The sequence below is a fragment of the Heterodontus francisci genome, chromosome 25 (assembly GCF_036365525.1).
Source record: "Heterodontus francisci isolate sHetFra1 chromosome 25, sHetFra1.hap1, whole genome shotgun sequence".
NCBI classification, from domain to species: domain Eukaryota; kingdom Metazoa; phylum Chordata; class Chondrichthyes; order Heterodontiformes; family Heterodontidae; genus Heterodontus; species Heterodontus francisci.
The window spans coordinates 63,897,729-63,921,780 of record NC_090395.1 but is presented as its reverse complement, the minus strand read 5'-3'; the positions used below and the strand labels follow the sequence as shown (position 1 = coordinate 63,921,780).

Below are 24,052 nucleotides of genomic sequence, written 5' to 3'. Positions count from 1 at the left end.
ATATGAGCCACACAAGATGACAGGGAAATACAGGTTGAGGTAATGACCAATCATACTTTCTGACTAAACATAAAGAAAAATCTTGCTGTTGAGATCTTCAGTCTCTCCTCGATTGTCCATGTGTTGATCTTGGAGATCTCCTAGTTGCGGGCTTTGGACTAAGCTTTCTGATGAAATGCCTACAGTTTAATGGTCCTCATTATTTCATGTGAGCGACAGCTCTCTTCAGATACACCTGGGGCATTTCCTTCAAGTCATCTCATTAGGAACAAAATACTACATTTATCTCACCCCAAACTTTATTTCTCTCAGAAGTGAATCATGCAACTCGCAAGTATTTATTTACATGTCTCCAAACTTGTATCAGCAAATTTTGGACCTTGACAACTATGCAGCAAAAAAAAACTCTGCCAATACCATATGGTGGAAACATTTTGAAGGCTTATTTGGAGAATCCAGTGCTTAAACAAGTGTTGTTTTTCTGTTACTTCACCCATTCCTGTAAAACCTAGAGGACACAGAATAATTGAATGGAAAGTTGCCAAGGACATGGTTTCAAAGGATTATTAATCAAGAGCAAAGGTTGGAATTTTAACCCTTCACCTTTTTGCTGACAAAACATTTCTAATTGCAGTAAACAACGGGATATCTGTCTACAAAACAATAGATGAAAAGAAATGACAAACACAAAGAAGGAAATGAATACTAAGGTCTGTGCGGGCCTGCGAATAATTGGAATTTCTGCATAATTAGAAATGAAAAGATCAACAACAATCTTTGTGCTTTTTGCGATTGTTTTAAGTTTCATGCTCATCTTCTTCCAAAGTGTAAAGTGATACGTAGATGATTTGACTTGCATTGTGCACAAAGATTTATGTGAAATTAACCCATCTGCTCTAGGGCAGAAATATTGATTGACAAGCTTTGTGTTTGAAGGCTGAAATCAGCTAATACTACATTCCTATGAATACTATATTTGCGCAGTCCTTAACCTGACATCTTAAATAGGTGACCAACTGTGTAAAAATCTCTTAGACAGGAGTGTAATATGACTTGTTGCCTGTAAAGTTCACCACTTGGTATTTCTACTTGTCCAACTGTGTATATATGAAGTTAAGAGAGGTTTCTCCGGTTCACTGTGGCATTCCAGCAGGGCAAGATTTCTGTCCCACCCTCTACATCTGCCACAACTCTGATCTATTTTCCTGGGTTGGAGTTCTTTATAAGTATTTGTGACGGGCTACTAGTGGGATTCCCAATGCCAAGAGAGAGCTCACTATTGCCAAGGAGCAAACTCCAGCGGTGTTACATTAGGGACAGTAGGACACAATCCATGGAAAGACCTCGAGAGGGTAGAGGTACCCCGAAGACTTGAAAGAAGACTCCCAATGAAGGCTTCAGTTGAGATGGAGAACTTCAGGTGGCTACCACAAGGCCTCTCCCTCCATTTGGGGAACTCTATGGCCTTGCCGTTACCTTTTAGGGGTCTACTGCTGCCTTCCACATAGTGGCCCCAGGAAGCGGCTGTAAATGGAGCAGAAAGAAGGAAAATAGGCCAGAAGCTGCAGGTCCTGATCTTCACTGCAATCCATCCCCCACCTCAGTATTTGCAAGTGGAGGTTGAAGAAGCAGGCAGTGATGGTTCTGATGAGGGATTCTGGAGGGAAGTAGTGGTCAGGAGCTGAGACTGATTGCCCCAGTTCCTGCCATTTCTAGATTGGTTAATCCAAACGGCCTGTGTTGTGGTTTCAATGTATATACCTGCCTCCAATCGATACGTGTTGCATATCCTGGAGATAAGAAACGGGGAAAGGAATGTGTCACATTAATCACGGTTCACTGATTTACAACTTTCTTGAGAAAACATGGAATTTGATCCTCAAAACCTTGGTAAATATTGCAGAATACTGTTCAATAAAAATACAGCTCAATTCATTCAGTCAGTGAAAATCACTCATAACGGATAATACTTAACACAACATAATACCTCAGCTACGATGCCTTCTCGCCTTTGAAATATGCTATGGGAGATTCAAGGTGTACAAAAAATGTTGATTCCATCCCATCACAATTTTTTAATACACAAAATCACACCTGAACACTCTTTAAAACATACACAAAAAGAGGAAGAGAGTCAGGGCCTCAGGATGTGACCAGCAACTGGCTTGTAGTCATTCACAGGATGTGGCGATTTGTTGCAATTAGCTCCCGTGGCCTTAAAAGAACATACTAGTGACAATGAGCTTCTACTTTGGCAGCAGAATAATACACAGTTGTCCACACTGATGCTCTGCCAGGAGTGAGGTAGAAACCCTGCTTATTTGAAGTTACAGCAGCGGAGCAGGACAAAACCTCCCAGCCTTTGTCTATAACACAGAATAATGCTCCTGCCTTTGGAGACAACAGTGTACCCTCCGCTTTAATGTGTGCAGGACAGCTGCCAGTTTATAATGTATCTGTTAACGTTCTTTCTCCCTTGGTGATCCCTTCCTCACCAACAATCCTCTCTCGCCACCACCCCACACAATGTACAAGCTGTTAATGCCCCATCCCAGTCAACATTCCTTTTATTATCTTACCTTTCCCCCTGCTTTTTGGACTCTGGGCAGTCTCCTATGGAAGTTTTGCTCGGGATCCCCAATTAAAATAACGATTGAGAAAAAAAATGAAGAACTTGCAGTAAATTAATCTTTGATATTTAAATTGCATAATTCTTTTGGATAATTTTTATGTGTGTAATTACACTAAGATTGACCTTCCCAATATTGAGATGTCTTTGTTCTTGTGATATCAGTATCAGGATCGATACTGTAAATAATTAATAAAATGTAGGGTGTAACAAAGGTTAAGTACAGCAATCCCTGTATATCTGAGGGGCGGCACAGTGGCGCAGTGGTTAGCACCGCAGCCTCACAGCTCCAGGGACCCGGGTTCAATTCTGGGTACTGCCTGTGCGGAGTTTGCAAGTTCTCCCTGTGTCTGCGTGGGTTTCCTCCGGGTGCTCCAGTTTCCTCCCACATGCCAAAGACTTGCAGGTTGATAGGTTAATTGGCCATTATTAAATTGCCCCTAGTATAGGAAGGTGGTAGGGAAATATATAGGGACAGGTGGGGATGTGATAGGAATATGGGATTAGTGTAGGATTAGTATAAATGGGTGGTTGATGGTCGGCACAGACTCGGTGGGCCGAAGGGTCTGTTTCAGTGCTGTATCTCTAAACTAAACTAAACTAAACAACTCAGTGATAATGAGGCTACATCCTAAACTTTCACCAGTTGCTGATTGTCATCTATGTTTACTATAATGTAGGAAATTGGATGGTGCTGTGGATTAGATCCTTAGCCTTTCCTCTCTGGGAGCTGCTTTAGCCCAGACTCCTCTGTAAGAATCTTACAAGTTTGGAACGTCTCAGTCCAGTTTCTAGTGGGCATGGGTTTGCAGCACTAAACTGTCCGTAATTTAGTATGAAATAGGCAACTTGCTTAGAAAGGGCTCAAAGTGGTTGCGAGTGGAAACATTTCACACATTAGGGGATGCTCTTCTGAGGTTAGGGCTGAGGAATCTTGTTAAGGGAGAGTTAAGAAAAATAAAGAAAAGCTTGCGTTTATATACAGCCTTTCTCAACCTCAGGATATCCCAAAGCTCAGTCAATTTTGTGCACAGCAATCTCCCACAAACAGCAATGTGATAGTGACCAGATAACATATTTTTTAGTTTCAGTTATACAGCACTGAAACAGGCCCTTTGGCCCACCGAGTCTGTGCCGACCATCAACCACCCATTTTATACTAATCCTATATTCCTACCACATCCCCACCTGTCCCTATATTTCCCTACCACCTACCTTTACTAGGGGCAATTTAAAACGGCCAATTAACCTATCAACCTGCAAGTCTTTGGCATGTGGGAGGAAACCGGAGCACCTGGAGGAAACCCACGCAGACACAGGGAGAACTTGCAAACTCCACACAGGCAGTACCCAGAATTGAACCCGGGTCGCTGGAGCTGTGAGGCTGCGGTGCTAACCACTGCGCCACTGTGCCGCCACTGTGATGTTGATTGAGGAATAAATATTAGCCAGGAACTTTGGGATAACTCCTCTGCTCATTTCAAAAATAGTGGCCAGGGGATCTTTTATACCACTCTGAGAAAGCAGATGGGACTAATCCAAAAGACAGCACCTCCACCAGTGCAGCATTCCCTCCATACGGAACTGGAGGAAGAGAGCTTTTCACTCCAACTTGGAGTGATCTGCTTCATGCTAACACAGGTTACCCGGAATGGGAAAGTGTTTCATTCAGCAACAGTAAGATGTCTCACTTTGAGAAGTACAAAAACAAAATAATGCATAATGCATAAGCAAAATACTGCGGATGCTGGAAATCTGAAATAAAAACAAGAAACGCTGGAAATACTCAGCAGGTCTGGCAGCATCTGCGGAGAGAGAAGCAGAGTTAACGTTTCAGGTCATGACCCTTCTTCAGAACTGGCAAATATTAGAAATGTAAAAAGTTATAAGCAAGTAAAGCAGGGGTGGGGCAAGAGATAACAAAGGAGAAGGTGTAGATAGGACAAGGTCACAGAATAGCTGACCAGAAGGTCGTGGAGCAAAGGCAAACAATATGTTAATGGTGTGTTGAAAGACAAAGCATTAGTACAGATAGGGTGTTAACGGACTGAAAATTGAACAGCCGCAAGTACAAACATGAAAAAAAAACACTGGGTAAGCAAACTGAACAAACTAAGATGAAATACAATAAAATAAACACAAAAAATATATAAAAAAAGGAAAAAGAAAAAAATAACTAAAAATAAAAGTAAAATGGGGGGCCCGTCATGCTCCGAAATTATTGAACTCAATGTTCAGTCCAGCAGGCTGTAGTGTGCCTAATCGGTAAATGAGATGCTGTTCCTCGAGCTTGCGTTGATGTTCACTGGAACACTGCAGCAATCCCAGGACAGAGATGTGAGCATGAGAGCAGGGGGGAATGTTGAAATGGCAAGCAACCGGAAGCTCGGGGTCATGCTTGCGGATTGAGCGGAGGTGTTCCGCAAAGCGGTCACCCAGTCTGCGTTTGATCTCCCCAGTGTAAAGGAGACCACATTGTGAGCAGCGAATACAGTATACTACATTGAAAGAAGTACAAGTAAATTGCTGCTTCGCCTGAAAGGAATGTTTGGGGCCTGGGATAGAGAGGAGAGAGGAGGTAAATGGGCAGGTATTACACCTCCTGCGATTGCAGGGGAAGATGCCATGGGAAGGGGACAAGGTGGTGGGGTAATGGAAGAGTGGACCAGGGAGGAATGATCCCTTCGGAATGCTGACAGGGGGAGGAAGGGGAAGATGCATTTGGTAGTGGCATCACGCTGGAGGTGGCGGAAATGGCAGAGGATGTTCCTTTGGCTATGGAGGCTGATGGGGTGGAAAGTGAGGACAAGGGGAACCCTGTCGCTGTTCTGGGAGGGAGGGGAAGGGGTGAGGGTAGAGGTGTGGGAAATGGGCTGGACACGGTTAAGGGCCCTGTCAACCACAGTAGCGGGGAATCCTCGGTTGAGGAAAAAGGAAGACATATCAGAAGCGCTGTCATGGAAGGTAGCATCATCAGAGCAGATGCGTCAGAGATGGAGAAACTGGGAGAATGGAATGGAGTCCTTACAGGAGGTAGGGGGTGAAGAAGTGTAGTCGAGGTAGCTGTGGGAGTCGGTGGGCTTATAATGGATATTAGTAGACAGCCTATCCCCAGAGATGGAGATAGAGAAGTCGAGGAAGGGAAGGGAAGTGTCGGAGATGGACCATGTAAAGGTGAGAGAAGGGTGGAAACTGGAAGCAAAGTTGATAAGGTTTTCCAGTTCGGGGCGAGAGCAGGAAACGGCACCAATACAGTCATCAATGTACCGGAAAAAGAGTTGGGGGTGGGGGCCTGAGTAGGACTGGAACATTGTATAATATACTTTAATATCAATGACCTATGAATGAAATTCTCCTTCAGTTAATTGACTCGTAATGGCTGATGAGACAATACTAGAATAGAGCAACATTATTCTTTGTTCCTGATGGTCATCTGGTCTAATTTTTCCCATTGACTTTTTCTTTGCTTAGTTCCCTAATGTCACAGTTGATAAATGGAGGCTGTGTTCGATCCAAGGCGTGTGCTGATGGAGCTTATCTTAGCTGGGCTGTTACTAGGTGGCAGGTGTGACAATTGTTTTTAATCAAGGAGGGGTACTTGGGAAGAGAGAGGGCAAATGAAATAACCAGAAGACAAGTTTCTCCAGTATCTAGTGATCCCCTCCTTCCTGACAGAAGGTGCACATGTGTAGATGCTGAGGGAGAAAAGGATGGGACATCACTGTATTGGGCCAAGTGGTCTAATAAACCACCACAGTTCACTGTTCAAGGTTGTAGATAAGGTATAGCTGCATGGTGATATACTCGGGCAGGCAGGACCTGAGGAATCATACGTGAGTCAGCACCTTCAAGAGAGGAGGGGAAAGCATCGTGGGAGGATAAATTATTTTCTGAATGAGATGTGAAATATACGATTACCAAGCGCTGATCCTATTAATAGCCTGTGTGATGGTATTCCAACCCACCCACGCATACACATCAAACCAAATTACACCATCTTACTCTCCTCTCCCAATTATTTCCACACATGTTGTACTGAACTAAAACCATTGTCCTCATCATTCAAATCACTTTTGTCTTTGGGGAAAGTGACACTGCTGGCAGCACCCCCACACAGCAGGTGTGTTCTCATTCATTTCAAAGAGGATGATGAGGTAAAATGCAACATCCATGGGAGTGCAAAGCGGGCACTAGGGGATTAGCAACCCATTATAAACCCAGCCCAATGACTTCAATGTGTCAGGCACTGGTAAAAATTATCGAATATTGGGTAGTGAAAATGCCTGTGTAAGTCATTCACATCATGTGGGTGTTGATGGCAAGACCAGCATTTATCATTCATCCCTAATTGCCCTTGAGAAGGCGTTGGTGAGCCTCCTTCTTGAATACAAATGACTGGTGTGTTAGGCCAATTTTTTTTTAGAGATACAGCACTGAAACAGGCCCTTCGGCCCACCGAGTCTGTGCCGACCATTAACCACCCATTTATACCAATCCTACACTAATTCCATATTCCTACCACATCCCCACCTGTCCCTATATTTCCCTACTACCTACCTATACTAGGGGCAATTTATAATGGCCAATTTACCTATCAACCTGCAAGTCTTTGGCATGTGGGAGGAAACCGGAGCACCCGGAGGAAACCCACGCAGACACAGGGAGAACTTGCAAACTCCACACAGACAGTACCCAGAATTGAACCCGGGTCGCTGGAGCTGTGAGGCCGCGGTGTTAACCACTGCGCCACCCCACTTTCAGAGGGCAATGAAAAGTCAACCACATTGTTGTGGGTCTGGAGTCATATATATATATATATATATATACACACACACATATACATATATATAGGTCAGACTGGGTAATGACAGCAGATTTCCTTCCCTAAGAGACATCAGTGAACCAAATGCCTTTTTACAGCAATTGCTTCTTCGTTGCTATTATTGATATTACTTCCTGATGGTCAGCTGGTCTAAGTTTACCCTTTGACTTTTTCTTTGCTTAGTTCCCTAATGTCACAGTTGATAAATGGAGGTTGTGTTCGATCCAAGGCGTGTGCTGATGGAGCTTATCTTAGCTGGGCTGTTACTAGGTGGCAGGTGTGACAATTGTTTTTAATCAAGGAGGGGGACTTGGGAAGAGAGAGGGCAAATTAAATAACCGGGAGACAAGTTTCTCCAGTATCTAGTGACCCCCTCCTTCCTGACAGAAGGTTCACATGTATGGATGCTGAGGGAGAAAAGGATGGGACGTCACTGTATTGGGCCAAGTGGTCTAATAACCCTCTGCAGTTCACTGTTCAAGGTCGTAGATAAAGTATAGCTGCATGGTGATATACTAGGGCAGGCAGGACCTGAGGAATCATACGTGAGTCAGCACCTTCAAGAGAGGAGGGGAGTGAATTGGTGAAATATACGATTACCAAGTGCTAATTCTATTAATAGCCTGTGTGATGGTATTCCAACCCACCCACGCATACACATCAAACCAAATTACACCATCTTACTCTCCACTCCCAATTATTTCCACACATGCTGTACTGAACTAAAACCATTGTCCCCGTCAAGACAAACCACCTTTGTCTTTGGGGAAAGTGACATATTCCTGATTTTATTTGATTAACTGAGTTTAAAATTCCCCAATTGCCATGGTTGGATTTGAACTCTAGTCACCAGACAATTAGTCCATACCCCTGGGTTACTAACCCCCCTGTAACATAATCACTATGCTACCATTCCCTCAATAGCTGATGGCATGTGACATGACATTTTACCTCAACTTCTCCTGCTACTCAAAATCAACTGAACCATGGGGAGGTATGTTGGTGCATAAAAATTTTGGGTCCATTTTTCAGGTTAGGCGGCCAATCCACCACCATCCATTTTGCACCCTGATGTAAGGAGAATGAAGTTTTTTTTTAGCAGAAATAAATGACAGGAATTTTTTTTTGGTGTAATTGATAACCTGCTCTTTAAATCAAGGAATTGCACAACTTTGAACCATCACCAGTATAGTATTGGTCTCCTTATTTAAGGAAGGATGTAAATGCATTGGAGGCAGTACAGAGAAGGTTTACTAGACTGTTACCTGGAATGGGAAGGCTGTCTTACGAGGAAAAATTGGACAGGCTTGGCTTGTACCCGCTGGAATTTAGAAGAGTAAGAGGCGACTTGATTGAAACATATAAGATCCTGACGGGTCTTGACAGAGTGGATGTGGAAAGGATGTTTCCCCTTGAGGGAGATCCTCAAACTAGGGGTCACTGTTTAAAAATAAGGGGTCGCCAATTTAAGACAGAGATGAGGAGAAATTTCTTCTCTCAGAGGGTCGTGAGTCTTTGGAATTCTCTTCCTCAAAAGGCGGTGGAAGCAGAGTCTTTGAATATTTTTAAGGTAGAGGTAGATAGATGCTTGATAAGCAAGGGAGTGAAAAGTTATCAGGGGTAGGTGGAAATGTGGAGTAATCCATTCAGCCATGAACTTATTGAATGGCGGAGCAGGCTCGAAGGGCCGAGTGGCCTACTCCTGCTCCTAATTCGTATATTCGTATCTTAAAATGCGACTTTGTTGGCAAGTTGCTAATTACCACAAATGTTATCCACTTTTCTATAAAAACAGGTGGCTTCAGTATTTCCCCACACCCCTGAACATCACACCCCTCCCTCAATCCAGGTTTACTTTTTTAGATTGTTGATGATGTCAGGTGAACCAGGCTAGAGAAGTTCTGTTTCTTCATATTTGATAAGTTGCTTGGAAACGAGCATAGAAACATCATTGAACGGAAGAATATGAATAGGATAGTGAAGAACAAGTTACAATTGCAGGAAAGATTACTGGCATCTTTATTTGCATTTTCAATTGATTATTGGGATCTCTATGCTAGTTAACACATTCAAAATAAAACCAAGGTCAAGTAGTCAGGACCTGTTTTGAAGCCCAGATTCGACCTGCAGCTGTGGGAGTGCTGAGGCACAAATCTATGCGTGTGGCAGTTTGTGGATCTATGGTGGAGGCAGGTACAAGCCTCTCTTGGGATGATCACCGACTTGCTCCCATACCAGCTCCTCACCAGTGCTCCTGTTGGTGCCAGCCAGGCTGCCTCAGCTGCCACCGAGATGCTGCAGACCCACCCTTTGAGGCCTGAGCTCTTCGGGGAGTCCTGCACCACGGCCATCTCAAGTGTCCTCAGTGGACACGCAGCAGCCTTCCACCTCATATGTTGTGGCCATTCAAGTAGTGCTTTGTAGGAGCACCCGATTAGACAAAAGAATGTTTCAGGCACTAGCAGTTTGCACAACAGTGACCTCTAATTTACCAGTTTGTTTGTTTCCAGCTGGAAGATGACTGGGTTTCTTGTTATGCAGAGCACCTTTTTTGTAATTGTTCGACCTTGCTTAGTTAAGGGAAAGCAATATCCATGCTGGTGTTGAAGTTGTGGGCTTTCATCTGGAAGGACTGGATCTGATGGTAGGAGGAACTGTTAATGCAGGCAGGGAGAGGAGGAATAATTCAGTCAAAGTGTTCCTTGATGATCTGTTGCTTTGCAACTCTGGTAGCTGGCAGGATTGTTGGCCCTTAGCTGTTCCTCTGTGTCCTTAGCATCCATAGTGTAAGGCCTCCTGGGCGCTCCTAGCTGCCTGGCTCCACATTCTTATTTGCTCCTTCTTATCCCCCAGTCTCCAAGGCAGGCGGAGCAGGAAACCCATTTTGCCAGAAGTTTGTGCACAAATCCGTGGCAAGGGCTTGGCCTGCATCTCCAAAAAACTAACTTTCCTCAAGTTTTCTACTCAGCTGCAGCAGACAGCACAGCCAGAAATAGGCATTAAAAACCTGCTGGCAGTTTAACATGACTAGCCAGATGCTTAACCTAAACGCAGCTGGGGATCTCTTTAAATAACACTGACACAGCCTCCTTCCCAAATGTTGCTGCCAAGAATTTATGGGATGAATGAATCCAGTGCTCCCTAAGTTCACTTGGGCAGTTGAGCCCTTAATCTTCCTCAGGACCTACATTTACATAAAGTTATTTGCCCCACCACCCCCCCCCACCCCACTCCTGCTTTTGTTCGGTTGCCCTTGACGACTAAATATTACCTGAGTCAATATGGCGTCCGCCGCAGTTCCTATCCAGATCTGGCACAACAGATCGCAACGAAAATATTTGGAAGTCTGATGCCTATTTAATGTGGGAAAATCAGGTGGCCATGAGTTGAATTTCTCCCCATATAATTCTTGGGCTGATGTCTTTGTTAACATATAGGAAATATTTCTTTAAATACCCAACCAAAGTTATGGAATACAAACCGAGAGCTGTGTTTTTTTTTATTTACTGAAGAATGTTCTTAGATGGGTGGGGGGAACAGATGACTGTACATTTATTTGCTGGGCTACGTGAAAAGAGCAGGAGGGATGGGACTAGTTGGATAGGTCTAGCAAAGAGCTAGCGCAGGTGTGATGGGATGAATGGGCTCCTTCTGTGCTCTCTGTCTCTATAGTCCCCAAAGCTTTCCATCACATGTCTGGGTCTATTGCAGACTAATTCATCTAGATTGACAGGCATGATTAGTCAACAACTCCATTCTTGGGGTATCATGGTAGATGGTGAACTAAATGGATCTTGGCCCCTCTGTCCCTATTTTATGAAATCGTTGTACAGTTTTGTTGCACATTATTTTTAGGAGAACACATTGGCACGTTGATGTTGTATGTTCGCTTTAAGAGTGATGTCCCTTTAAGAACTCAGTATACTAATGAGCTAAGTACCAGGATGTAATCATGTGACTAGAAGCCATAGTCATTCTGCACTGGAACACCCTAAACAAAGGTTCTGTATATAGTTTGCTATGTATTGTAGATACTAGTTTAACTGTTAATAAACCCTCTAGAGATCTACAAGGAACTGGAATCCACGTATCTCATTGTGTTGTTTAAGATAACACAAAGAAACTCGTGATGTGGCAGCGGTGGTGAAAAGACAAGATATAAGCTTGAAGACCACGGGTAAAACAGCTCTGAAAGCAACTCTTCCTAAAGCCAAAAGAGAGAAAGTTTAAAAGAAATACTAGCCCAAACAATGGAAAGAAGAAAAAAACTTACCTCCAGCTGTGGGTTACAGAGCACTGAACGATAGGCTGCAAATAACTTCCTGTGATCAGGTGAGTCATTGTGCCAAAGGTCAATGAATCCCAGTTTTTAAAAAAACGTTGAAATACTTTAAAAAATTGATTTTTTAAAAGCTCTGTGGGAGAGAGAAAAAAAAATGGGGAACACCCAATGCCTCTCTCAGGCTGATCAAAGTCAGCACCATCACAGAGGGCGTCCGAAAAAATTGTCGGAAACCTGAACACAGCAAAGTCTCCATTCATGCAGGTAAGACTAAAAAATCATTAAATCAGTCAAGCCTGAAGAAGATAAATAAACTCCAGCAAAAAAGCATAGGGGAAAACTCTTGAATCGTCTATCACACAGCTATATAAACATACAAGCAAAGTGCTGAAAGGGGAAAGCAGAGAACACTGTCAAGCACCTGTTACACTCCATCAAAGCATCCAGCTTAGAAAAAAGAATTTCTTAAAGGGGAACAGCCCAGAGTTAATAGAACAAGTTTTAAAACAAGCTTTAAGCCACAAATAAAAAAGTCATAGTAAGTACAGTGCTGAAGGCACACATACAGCTGAACAAAGTTAAATATAGAGCAGAAAGCAAAAAAACAGCAGAAGGATATCAAATTTCCCAGCATGAACTGGAAAGTCTTTGATCTGAGTTCAAACTTTTTAAAGGAAGAATGCATTTATGCTTCATAGACTAAGCAGTTACAGAACCAGAGAAGCAGGCTGTGAACATACTGATAGCAGTTGGAAATGAGGGGCTATACAGAATCAATAGCTCTGGCTTCTCTGAAGAGGGCAAGAAAGATCCCACAAAGATATGGAAAGTGCGAGAAGATCAATTTCAAGTAAGAGTGAATTTTAGAATTCATTGCCTGGAATTGATGTACAGGCAACAGCCACAGGACTCAATAGATAAATTAAAATGCCCTCTGAAATGGCTTAGAAAGGCACTCAGTTCAACGGCAATTAGGGATTGGCAATAAATGCTGGCTTAGCCAGCGATGTCCACATCCCACAAACAAAAAAAAATCGTCAGTAGATGCCGTAGCAAGGACAACGAATGCGATTTTTCAAAAACTGAGCTGTCAGAGCGAATAACGGAGCTGATGATTGTCTCAACATCTATTGAAACCTCTTGGGGAGAAAGAAAGGGAAAGCATTGATGCTCTGCTAGACGATGGCAGGAAATATGAAGCCATTGTAGCTGGACAACAGCATTAGCAAGCACTAGATGCAGCCTACAGTACCAGGTCACAAAAAGCAAGCAAGCTGTGTGGTAAGTGCGGTTTGTCCCACTTACCGCAAAGTTGTCCTGCATTTCAAGATTTGTACAAGGCGTGTGATGCAGAAGGACACTGGGCCTGCCTATGCAAGAAATCTGGCTCCAAAGAGGCAGCCAGAAGTCACAATAGGACACAAAATAGAAGACAGGCGCAGCAACATGGCAGCAGCAGCAAGGAGTGTGCCAGAGACCTGCGTAAACGCAAGCCGATATACCAAGTCCACAGCGAAATAGATTTGAGACAAGACTCAGAGTGGAGCTAGTCTCAGCCAGAAGATGAGCAGGCGTTTTACATTGTGAACCTGAACATTGGACTGAATTGGAGAAAATGGTGGCCTGCCTGTGTGGTCTGCCGCCAAAGAGCCGCGGCAGTTCCAAGAGCGGTGACTCATTTAAATAGCCAGGGCAGGCCCCCCTGATCACATGGAGGCGGTGGGCCGTCCATTCCCAGCAATGGCATCAGCTGCCTCCACGCAATCACTAACACCATTTTTAAAGGGCTGTTAGCCCCACTTGGATATTTAAATATTTAAAGAAAGATTTAATGAAACTAAATAAATACATCTCTTTTGCTCTTCTCCCCAATAACAATTAAATTATTTGCCCTTCTCCCGTAAAACACTTACCTTTACCATCTGACCTTCCTCCCACCCCCCCCGCAAACTGCACAAACTTTAAACTACAACCCTTCCCACCATCCCCTACATCCATGACGTTAATTTGACCCCATTCCCCCCACCCCCGCACTGAAAAACTTACCTCCTCCCCTCTCCCCACCAGAGTTGCGCTTCGTTTCCCCGACGGAGATCCAAAGGCACGGGAATGCCAGCTTCCGGGGTGAAGATCACAGCGGGGCATCAGGAGGCGAAGTATGGTCTCATCGCCCAGTGGCAGGGAGGCCACCACGGTGCTTTGCCACCACCGGGAGGATCAGGCCAGGCCCTGCTAGTGTCAAGGTCAGTGGCGGGCCACATCCAGGGCCATCTCCAAGATCCCGACGTTAAGGTATCCTTAAGATACAGTCAATTGTGTTGAAATCAAACAACTGGAAGCTTTTGCTATTATTAATAACATGTGCCCAAAGAAAGTTGGCAAACACACACTCAGGACTAAGATTGACACAGGAGCTAGTGCAAATATCCCACCAGTCCGAATCCTGAAGGATACATACCGGGGTCATTGGAAATTAATGATACAACCAACAATTGCAAAGTTAACTGCATACAATGGGTCACCCATCCCTTGTACTGGCACACTAATAATGCAATGCAGCTATGTCAAGTAGGCATGGAAACCACAAATGTCTAGATCTGAGGCATCTAAACTTCTTACTAAAGAGATGCCCCCACAAGATTCCAACACTAGAGGAATTGAATCCCAAGCTCACAGGAACCAAATTCTTCTCCAAGTTGGATGCTAAACATGGATATTGGTCGGTACATCTAGCTAAGGAATCTCAGGAAGTCACCACCTTCAGGTCACCATTTGGAAGATACTGCTTCCAGAGACTATCCTTCAGCTTATCAGTCAGTCAAGATCTGTTTCAGCAGCATTTGGACAGAATTATAGAAAATGTGCCTGACTGCATTGCTGTGACATTGTGGTAATGGGCAAAACCAAAGAAGAGCATAATCGAAATCTTCATTCACTGATGGCAGTAATTCATTGCGAAGGGCTCGTTTTTAACAGTGAGAAGTGCCAGGTGAATGTAAGTTAGATCAATTTCTTTGGCTCCATCTATTCAGCTTACAGAATCCGTCCTGACCCAGGCAGAGTTGAAGATGTGCCTGCTCCACAAGACAAAGAAGATCTAAAGAGATGCCTTGGATTTTGCAACATTTTGTCACCATACATTGCAAATTTTTCTGATAAAGCATCAGCACTGAGAGAGCTCTTAAAGAAAGATGTACCATATGTATGGCAGGAGGACCATCAGCATATCTTTGAGTCTCTCAAACAAGCAATGCCAGCAGAAACCTGTACCCTGCAGTACTACGATCCAAGGAAGAAGACAATCCTGGAAGTCAACACCTCACAGAAAGGGCTAGGAGCGTGCATCCTGCAGGATGACAAACCAATTGCATTCGGATCCAAAAGTTTATCCTCAGCACAATCCAATTACTCAAACATAGAGCATGAAACACCTGCTGTGGTGTTTGGGATCACAAGGTCCAACACCAACCTGTTCAGTAAGCAGTTCACTGTGGAAACTGACCAAAAACCACTGGAGATGACGGAACTGAAGCCAATTAAGAAAAGTTGGCAATACTCCAATTGCATACAGTGGATTCGAAAGAACAGATTCTGACGATGAGGGTGTGATGGAACAATCGGACAACAACCAACACATTGACAACACATCTGCAAGCCAAGAACAGCCAAAGGTGAAATCCACATCCCCAGAAGGTTATACCATAACAAGGTCTGGAAGAGTTGTTAAACCACCGAAACGAAATATGGACTGTTAAGCTTTTGCACTCGTAAATTTCACAATCCCTATCTTTGTACTAGTAAATTTTATAATCTCTATCCCTGTATAACTAATTTTGATATTATCCAATTTTATGTGTTTTTGCTTGTAGTGTATGAGACTTATCTTTGGAAAGAAAGGGGATGTTGTTTGTTCGCTTTAAGAGTGATGTCCCTTTAAGAACTCAGTATGCCAATGAACTAAGTACCAGGATGTAGTTATGTGAATGGAAGCCATAGTCACTCTGCACTGGAACAACTTAAACTAAGGTTCTCTGTATAGCTTGCTCTGTATTGTATATACTAGTTTAACGGTTATTAAACTCTGTAGAGATCTTCAAGGAACTGGAATCCATGTACCTCATTGTGTTGCTTAAGATAACATAAAGAAAGTCATGACAGTTGATGCTATTGGTACAGTTGTGAACAACAGACATTTGAGGTTGAGATAATCAAGATAATTTGGTGATATCCTTCAGATTCATCTGAGTCAGTGAGATGTCCAGGACTGTTCCTGCACAGAGGGGGGGGGGGGGGGGGGGGGGGGGTGCTCGCCACCTTTGCAAAATTAGTACTGCTGAAACATGACCTCTCTTTGTTATAAAATTCCTCACAAGTGTTAACCCATTCAACAAATGTTAAACAACCAAGTTGTTTTTGTCAAAATATCAAGGCAAAGAAACTTCATGGGAATGTGTTCATATATTCATTACTAATCCCACCTCCAATGTCATAACAACAACTTGCATTTGTATAGCACCTTTAATTTAGAAAAGCATCCCAAGTGACTTCACAGAGGGATAAGTAAAGGAGGCAGTCATAAACTTAGTGGGGTCTAATTACCTTTGGTAACACACTGGTTCATGGCTTTATGTAAAATTTCTGCACTCGCTGTTTTAAACAGTTTCTTGGAATGGGCTATTAATAATGTTGGAAGAAGAAGAACTTTATGCAATGCTTTGGTCTGTCCTGAATTAAACAGACATAAAAACAGAAACATTCAGCAGGTCAGGCAACATCTGTGTACAGTGAAAAAGAGTTAACCTTGCTTTCTCTTTGTGCCAGCTTTGTCTCAGTTAGTCGTGCTCTCTCTGAGTCTGTAGGTTCAAGTCTTACTTCAGAGTATATAAATCTAGACTGATGTTCCATTGCAGTACTGAGGGAGTGCTGTGCTATCAGAGGTGCCATCTTTTGATACAAGGTTAAATTGAGGCCCAGTCTACATTCTCAGGTTGATGTAAAAGATCCCCTGGCACTCTTTTGAAGAGAAGAGGAGTTATCCCTGGTGTACTGACCAATATTTATCCCTCAATCAACATCACACAAAAGAAACTGAATATCTGGTCATTATCTTATTGCTATTTGAGGGAGTTTGCTGTGAGTAATTTTGGTTGCCGTGTTTTCTACATTACAACAACACCTCATTGGCTGTAAAACGCTTTGCGCTCTCTTGAGGTCCTGAAAGGTGCCAAATAAAGTAAGTCTTTCTTTCTCCAAAGATATGGAGTGTTCCCAGAATTTTTATTTTATTTAAGATTTGCAGATCCACAGTGTTTTGCTTTTGAAGTGGCCAGTGCATTGCCACTAGAAATGAAACCCTTACTGTCATAAGAAAAAGGACTCGTCAAAAAAGGAAATAATTTCTATACATTTTATTTGTTAGTAGAATAAACATTAAAAACAATTTTTTTAATTTGTTCATGGAACGTGGGCAAGTCCAGCATGTATTGCCCATCCCTAATTGCCCTTGAGAAACTGAGTGGCTTGCTCGGCCATTTCAGAGGGCATTTAAAAGTCAACCACATTGCTGTGGGTCTGGAGTCACATGTGGGCCAGACCAGGTCAGGATGTCAGATTTCCTTCTCTGAAGGACATTAGTGAACCAGATGGGTTTTTACAACAATCCACAATGGTTTCATGGTCACCATTAGATTAATTCCAGATTTCTTTCAATTAATTGAATTCAAATTTCACCATCTGCCGTGATGAGCTTTGAAACCACGGCCCCAAGGCTTTAGCCTGGGTCTCTAGATTACTAGTCCAGTGACATTACCGCTTTGCCACTACCTCCCCAATTATTACAATAACAACAATATATTCTAAATCTGACATTTTCAATGCAACTTTTGGAGTTTTTTTCTCATGTGAATTCTTGACTTTGGAAAATTAAAATCAAGTTAACAGCTGATCAGTGAGTTATTGAGATAGGTCAGTGATTTCTTTATCTATGACCCACATTTTATTTTTCACACTACATCATTGTGCCTGATTGTGCCAAAGTAAATATTGCACAGCTAGAGCATACCACACGTACCTTGACTTTCCACAGAAAGCAGTACTTGGCTGAAATAATGACCTTAACAACAGTTACCATTGTGCGGTATTGTTTAGGCAGCAACTTATCTTGTTTAAGTCAACTTAGGAGAAGCACTGTTGTCATGAACTGAACTATTATTCATTTATTTGTGAAAAAATATTTATAGTCAATAAATACAAATGAATGTCAAAGTGTCTCAATGCAGCAGTCACCTATCTATAAACTGTCTGAGATTGCACAATGTCTGGGTGTTACCCCTGGTAAATCATCCAGGAATAAAGAAGTTGGTATGATGCAAGTAATGTAATTGAATTTTACAGAAAACCAGTTAGTCCGAATTAAAAGCTAACAGAATCCTGGAGGAGAGGATAATTTTCACATTCATTGCTTTGATAGTAAACTGATGAGAGTAAATCTCCTGCAGGTTATTGAACCCACCTCAATTCTTCATGGAAATAGAAAGTGGCAGGTTCTATGGCAACTGGTTGATCCGCTTTGCAATTTGATGACTTAAAGTGGTGAAGATGAAAATAACTTGCAGGGTTGCCAATCAAACTAAAAGCTGCAATTCCAGCAGATGCTCCTCTCATTTAAGGGAACAGTCAGACTCTTACAAGATGCTGAGGAATCATCAATAATTATTTTGTTGCAAAGTTTGCTTCAGCTTGCAAAAGTGTACCATTAGTAAATAATAAAAGTCAATTTTGTGTTTAACGTGCATGGGAAGCATGAACTACTCGACAGCCTTATGAAAAATAATGACAATTCTAGATTGTCGCTTTTCCTTTTAATTTTGATCTCCTTATATTCTGTGTAAACTTATGGATGCAGATGAATTGGATAGGCAAAGCATTCATGTGATAATATTACACATGTAGTTTCCGGGTGTATATTATTGACTGCTAGTTCCAAAGAAAAGACATCAAAAAAATATTCATGCCTTCTCCAGCAACTCCATGGAAGTTCTTAGAACTTATGGTATTTATACCTGGTCCTGGAGCTGCTGGTAGTCTTGATATTTTGCCCAGTCAGAATGCTCTGCTTATAATGTTATATTAAATAACATCCTGTGCAGTGCTGATTGCAGTTTAGAACTTTGTGAGTTGCTGGGAGAGAGTTATTTGAACCTAACCTGTCCATTGGGAAACTGAGATGACTGGATCTGATTCCTACTTTACACCCTGCCCGGATTTATTTTCCAATGACTTCAATCTTATTGAAATTATGTTATATTATAATTGAAATTAAAATGGATTCAAACTGTCCCCTTAAAATCTAGCCTGTGTAGTTCAACAATTACCCAATCCCCATCAGCCAACAGTGGCAGAAAAACTATTGGGAGATAATAGTCAACAATATTACCAATGTTGCGCTGGATTTTAACAGCCTGCCGCTGATCTCGGTGGTGAGCTCAAAAAATGGAGGCCCACCTGTGTGGGCCGCACCCCAAAGAGCCGCTGCGATCTTAAGCATGGCAGCTCATTTAAACAGCTGGGGCGGCCTGTCTACCCCAATCATGTGGAGGGGGCAGGCTGTCCGTCCCCAGCAATGGTGTCAGCTGCCTGTGCACAGGTGCTAGTGCTAGTGCCATTTTTAAAGGGCAGTAAGCCCTGCCGCCTAATTTAAAATTTTAAAGACGGACTCCCCAAAAATAAATAAAGTTCCAATTGCCCCTTTCCCACCACCCCCATAACAATTATATTAACTATTTGCCCTTCCCCCTTTACCTAACCTTTACCCCTCAAACTGCACAAAGTTTACAGTTCAACCCTTCCCACCATCCCTTACACCCATGACATTTATTTGGCCCCATCCCCACCCCTTCCCACACTGAAAATCTTACCTCCTCACCCTCCCCACCAGTGGCATGCCACTTTTCCCCGGGCAGGGATTTGAAGGCGTGGAAGTGCTGGCCACCGCGCCGAAGATCGCGGCGGGCCCTCAAGCTCACAGGTAAGTCTTTTTTAATTCATTCATTTTATTGATTTAAATATTTTAATTGTGGTCCCGTCACCCTGTAGTGGGGGGGGGGTCGCCAAGGAGCCTCGCTGCTGCCGGGAGGATCAGGCCGGGTCTCATGGTGTCGAGGTCCGTTGTGGGCCTCGTCCGGAGTCACCTTCAGGCCCCCCACCACGGAACCCGACACCTGGGGAAGAGCATGATCCAGTGCATTGTCTTGAGTCATAGAATATGTAATTAACTTCGCCTTTTGAAACGTATTTTCCAATGTATATTTGAAAACCCTGTAATACAATGGGTATTGTCCCTAATTTACAATAGTCTGCATTAAAATCTTCCTCACGGTAGATCCACGAACTCATTAGAACAGCCCCATACATGTTGATATAATTATCACTAAATTAACTATGAACAGTACAGCCCTGCACTAACCCTTTGTTGATGAACTGCGTTACATTGAACACTATTTCAAAATGAGTTGATGCTTATTTACAAGTCTATACACCCATGCATATTCCTATCCCCTTAATTGCTTTATCTGCCTCAGTATTAGCAGCAACCTTTGGCATCGGGCAGATAATTGCATCTATAGTGGTGCTAATTGATGCCAGTCTTGGTTCAGCTTTTGTGAGACTTTTTGACTGAAGATGCACTGGTGCTGGTTTTATTCAAAGTATACTGCAGTTTCTTTATGCAAAACTACTTTCTTAAATTGACAATGAAAACAAGATTCCTAAAGACCAAAATCCTACCACTAAAATTCTGCAGAGCCAATGTTTTATTTGTGGCATTGACTTACGAATGGCATCCATAAATCCTAAAATTAGTGCGTGTTTGAGCGAAACTGATTTACTGTACTTTTTCACTGTTGTCAACGATGTGACCAAAACTGTAGCTTAATCTATTCTTTGAGCACTCAAAGCAGCCGTTATGTAAACAAAGAGCAAAGATTTTGTGCTATGGCTGTGAGGTTGCTTTTGAAATAAAAAAAAATTAGTTTCTGTTGTAACCATGGTGAAGATTTCAACTGAAAACAACCCTTATCTTTGTTAAAAAAAATATATATATTACTTTGGATTACGTCAACTCCTTTCTCTGCAATCTGCTTTCTAGGTCCCTTCTTTCCAGTATAACCTGTTGAATTGTGATAAGGCAGAGTAAAGTAGTGTAAAGTACCACAAGCTACATTACCAGGAATCTGTGAGGGATTCTACACAGACACCAGTCAAATTTCAAGTTCCTGCCATGGCCTGAGTCAGTTAAAAACAAACGTGCCCAAGTTAAATGAGGTTCAAACTTTCATAGTTCAAACGTTAAGGTTCTGACAGTCTTTTCTATCTGACAATATACCACATATTAAAAACTAGTGGTACTTGGGAACAAGCCCAAATCCAAAAAATCTTCTGAATAAAAAAAAGCTATTGTCTCATTATATTTGTTAAGAAATTGAACCGCAGATTCCACCGATCATTAGAAAAATAAATTTCTGTATAAAATCAGTTGCAGGCACAGCCAATACACCAATACATCATGAAAATGGCTGCCAAACTTCACATCCAGCTACAAGTCTCAGCAGCAATTTTGTCTCACTGACGTTCTGTTGTCTCCCAAGGAGATGGAGTTTGTCAAGTAACAATGTTTCCATTCTGAATCCTTAGGAGGAAGAAAGGAAAAAAACATGTTTATCAACTCAAATGTATAAAGATTTGACAGGAAGCTCCCTGTTAATAGACCATGAAGACTCACCTCAAGCTGAATATGTTACAACAGACGGGCAAAGAGGAAAACAAACCAGGAACTAAGGACGTGCCATTCAACCCATCAAACCTGTTTCTTTCACAGGAGATCATGTATGATCTACACAAGCATTGATTCTATTTGGGAAAGGTGATCTCGAGGAAAGGTTCTACAAAGTTCCTCCCTGTTTTCTGTTCTAAAGATAAAGCAAATACAAGTTTCAAGTACCTACCTTACCTAACTTCCTAGACCAACTTTGTTCCTTGGCATATTTCCCTAGTTCCAGTATTTAAGGAGCTATTGTATTCCACATAGTATTCAATCAACTTCAGTTATGCTAATCCTTATAACCCTCACTCCTGTTCTAAGACAGGTGTTGAAACAGATTTTCTGTTACCTCCCCAACCTCCCTGTAAGTATGTTCCTGTTGCTTTTTAATCTGTCCAAAGGTCACCCAGATTATGTCCTGTCTCTCTGCTGCCCTGTAACTAGTTTACAGGAATTACACAAACAGATACCAGGGGCTGGATTATTAGCCCCCACCAGGGGCGGGAACTGAGGTGGGCGGACAGGTGTGGAAGATCGTGTGGCTGGCCTGTGTTTTGGTTTTTCCAGCTCCATCCCGCCTCTGGGACCTTATGCTGGATACAGAATGCAGGAGTTGGGAGGATGGGGGGGTGGGGGGGGGAGTGGGGGGGGGGTGGGGGTGGTGGTGTGGCAGGGCTACCTACCCACAAGCACTCAATTCACCACGTAAAGGCCAATTGCTGGAGGCTGATTGGGATTTTCCAGTTGGCCTCCAGGTTCCCACAGATGGCGGAGGCATTTGAGCCGCCTCCAGGCAGACTTAGAGAACCTCCCTACCTGCTTGGTGTCGGTTACAGCTGCGGGTTGCCATGTGGAGGGTCTCCCCACCCCCCCTCACCACCACCCCCCCACCCCAGATGGCCAGGCTGCTGAATTTTTTTTTTATAAAAACAGTACATCCAAAAAAAGGTGGGGAGAGGGCGCCTCCATCTCGGGTCGTTCTCTTTCTCACTAACCTGCCATGGCATCATGCTGCTGCTTTCAAGCTGGAAGGCCTCCTGTTGGACAACGAGCCCACCCGCTGACCACTAATTGGACAATTTCGGGAAAAATCACATGAGTAACTGTTTCCCACAGAGTGCAGGCTTCTGACCCGTATTTGAGCCTGATGGCAGGTTATTGAAGCCCACAGAAAAACCCTGCCCCAGGTAAATCTCTACCTGAAGGATGGAAGGTGTGAATAACCCATTTCTAGTCATTGTTCCTCTACATTGATCATCGAGTGAAAGCATGTTCTTTTGGAGTGAGATTTTGGGGGAGTTTTTACCTACAGGAGAAAGTGGGTTTGGGTGTTGGGTGGGAGAATTAAAAGCGCTGAAACTGGCAGAGTATGAGAAAGCCAGCTCCAATAATTAGGCTGTGTGTTAGCAACACCCGCCCCCCACCCCCTGGGAGATGTAGGTTGTCAATTTCAATATGTAAATAGCTCATTATGAGTGACGTTAAAAAGGGTTTTGAGACTTAACTTTGGGTGTACGGTTTTCCTGGGCTTCCTGGAACTCGCCAGTGAAAGTAAGAGCACAGCAGCAATTGAGGGGGCAGGTAAATGACAGATACAACTTCCTGTAAGAACGGAAACCTTACAGCTAATTCTTGCCGAATTATGTGAAAAGAATTCTGCTCACGATATGTTACTTTCACTACTTTACAGATCTGTGCATCTAATCTCCACTTTGCAGCTGTGATCCATCAGATCAACTTATGCTGTATTAGCTTGGAGCACAGACGGGAACAATTTGTGAAGCTGAAATTGCAGATTTCAGCCCAATTTCTTAATAAAGAAAGAAAGAGTTGTGATTATGTAGTGCCTTTCATGACCTCAGGATGTCACTTTACATCTAATGAAGTATGACTGAAGTGTAGTCACTGTTGTAATGTAGGAAATGTGGCAGCTAATTTGTGCACAGCAAGCTCCCACAAACAACACTGTGATAATGGCCGCATAATCTGTTTTTGTGATGTTGATTGAGGGATAAATATTGGCCAGGACACCAGGGAAGAACTCCCCTGGCTCTTCTTCGAAATAGTGCCATAGGATCTTTTACATCCACCTGAGAGGGCAGACAGAGCCTCAGCCATCTGGATTGACACACACTGTGTCAGTATCATTGGCAGCACAGTTTCAGAAATGTAGCTGCTCCAAAGGCAGGATTTTGCGAGCAACCGATGAAATCTATAAGAAACGGTTGCCTGCGCTGCTTTTCGCTATCCCAGCAAAAAATTACAAGTCTGTCCCTTGGATGGAGAAAAGCAGTCAAAAGCAAAGTTGTATTCTTTTCTTGTAAATGTTGTACTCATGGTGGTGAAGGATGTTAGTGCTGGGGAATGGAATACATTCAATTTTGAACTGAGAAGTAACAAAATCAAGGAATCCGATTACAGCACAGTCAGATGCAAAGCTAAAGATTCCTCTATTCTTCCCAACAATGTTCCTGAGTCCTGATCTCAGAACAGCACTGCCTA

At 42.9% G+C, this 24,052-nt stretch overlaps 1 protein-coding gene across 4 annotated transcripts in view; it reads right to left on the bottom strand.

The window, feature by feature from the left end:
- Window positions 1-24,052, bottom strand: part of LOC137383938 (ras-related protein Rab-7b-like) — an 80,059-nt gene that overhangs the window by 12,074 nt on the left and 43,933 nt on the right. The window contains exon 6 of one of the 4 annotated variants that reach the window (XM_068057357.1): window positions 424-508. The exons of 2 other annotated variants lie outside the window; for them this stretch is intronic. In XM_068057357.1, coding sequence (XP_067913458.1) covers window positions 485-508 — 24 coding nt within the window. In that variant the 3' untranslated portion in view covers window positions 424-484. Of the gene's footprint in view, window positions 1-423; window positions 509-17,097; window positions 21,419-24,052 lie in introns of those variants that run through there. One more of the 4 variants, XM_068057355.1, reaches the window with a different exon arrangement.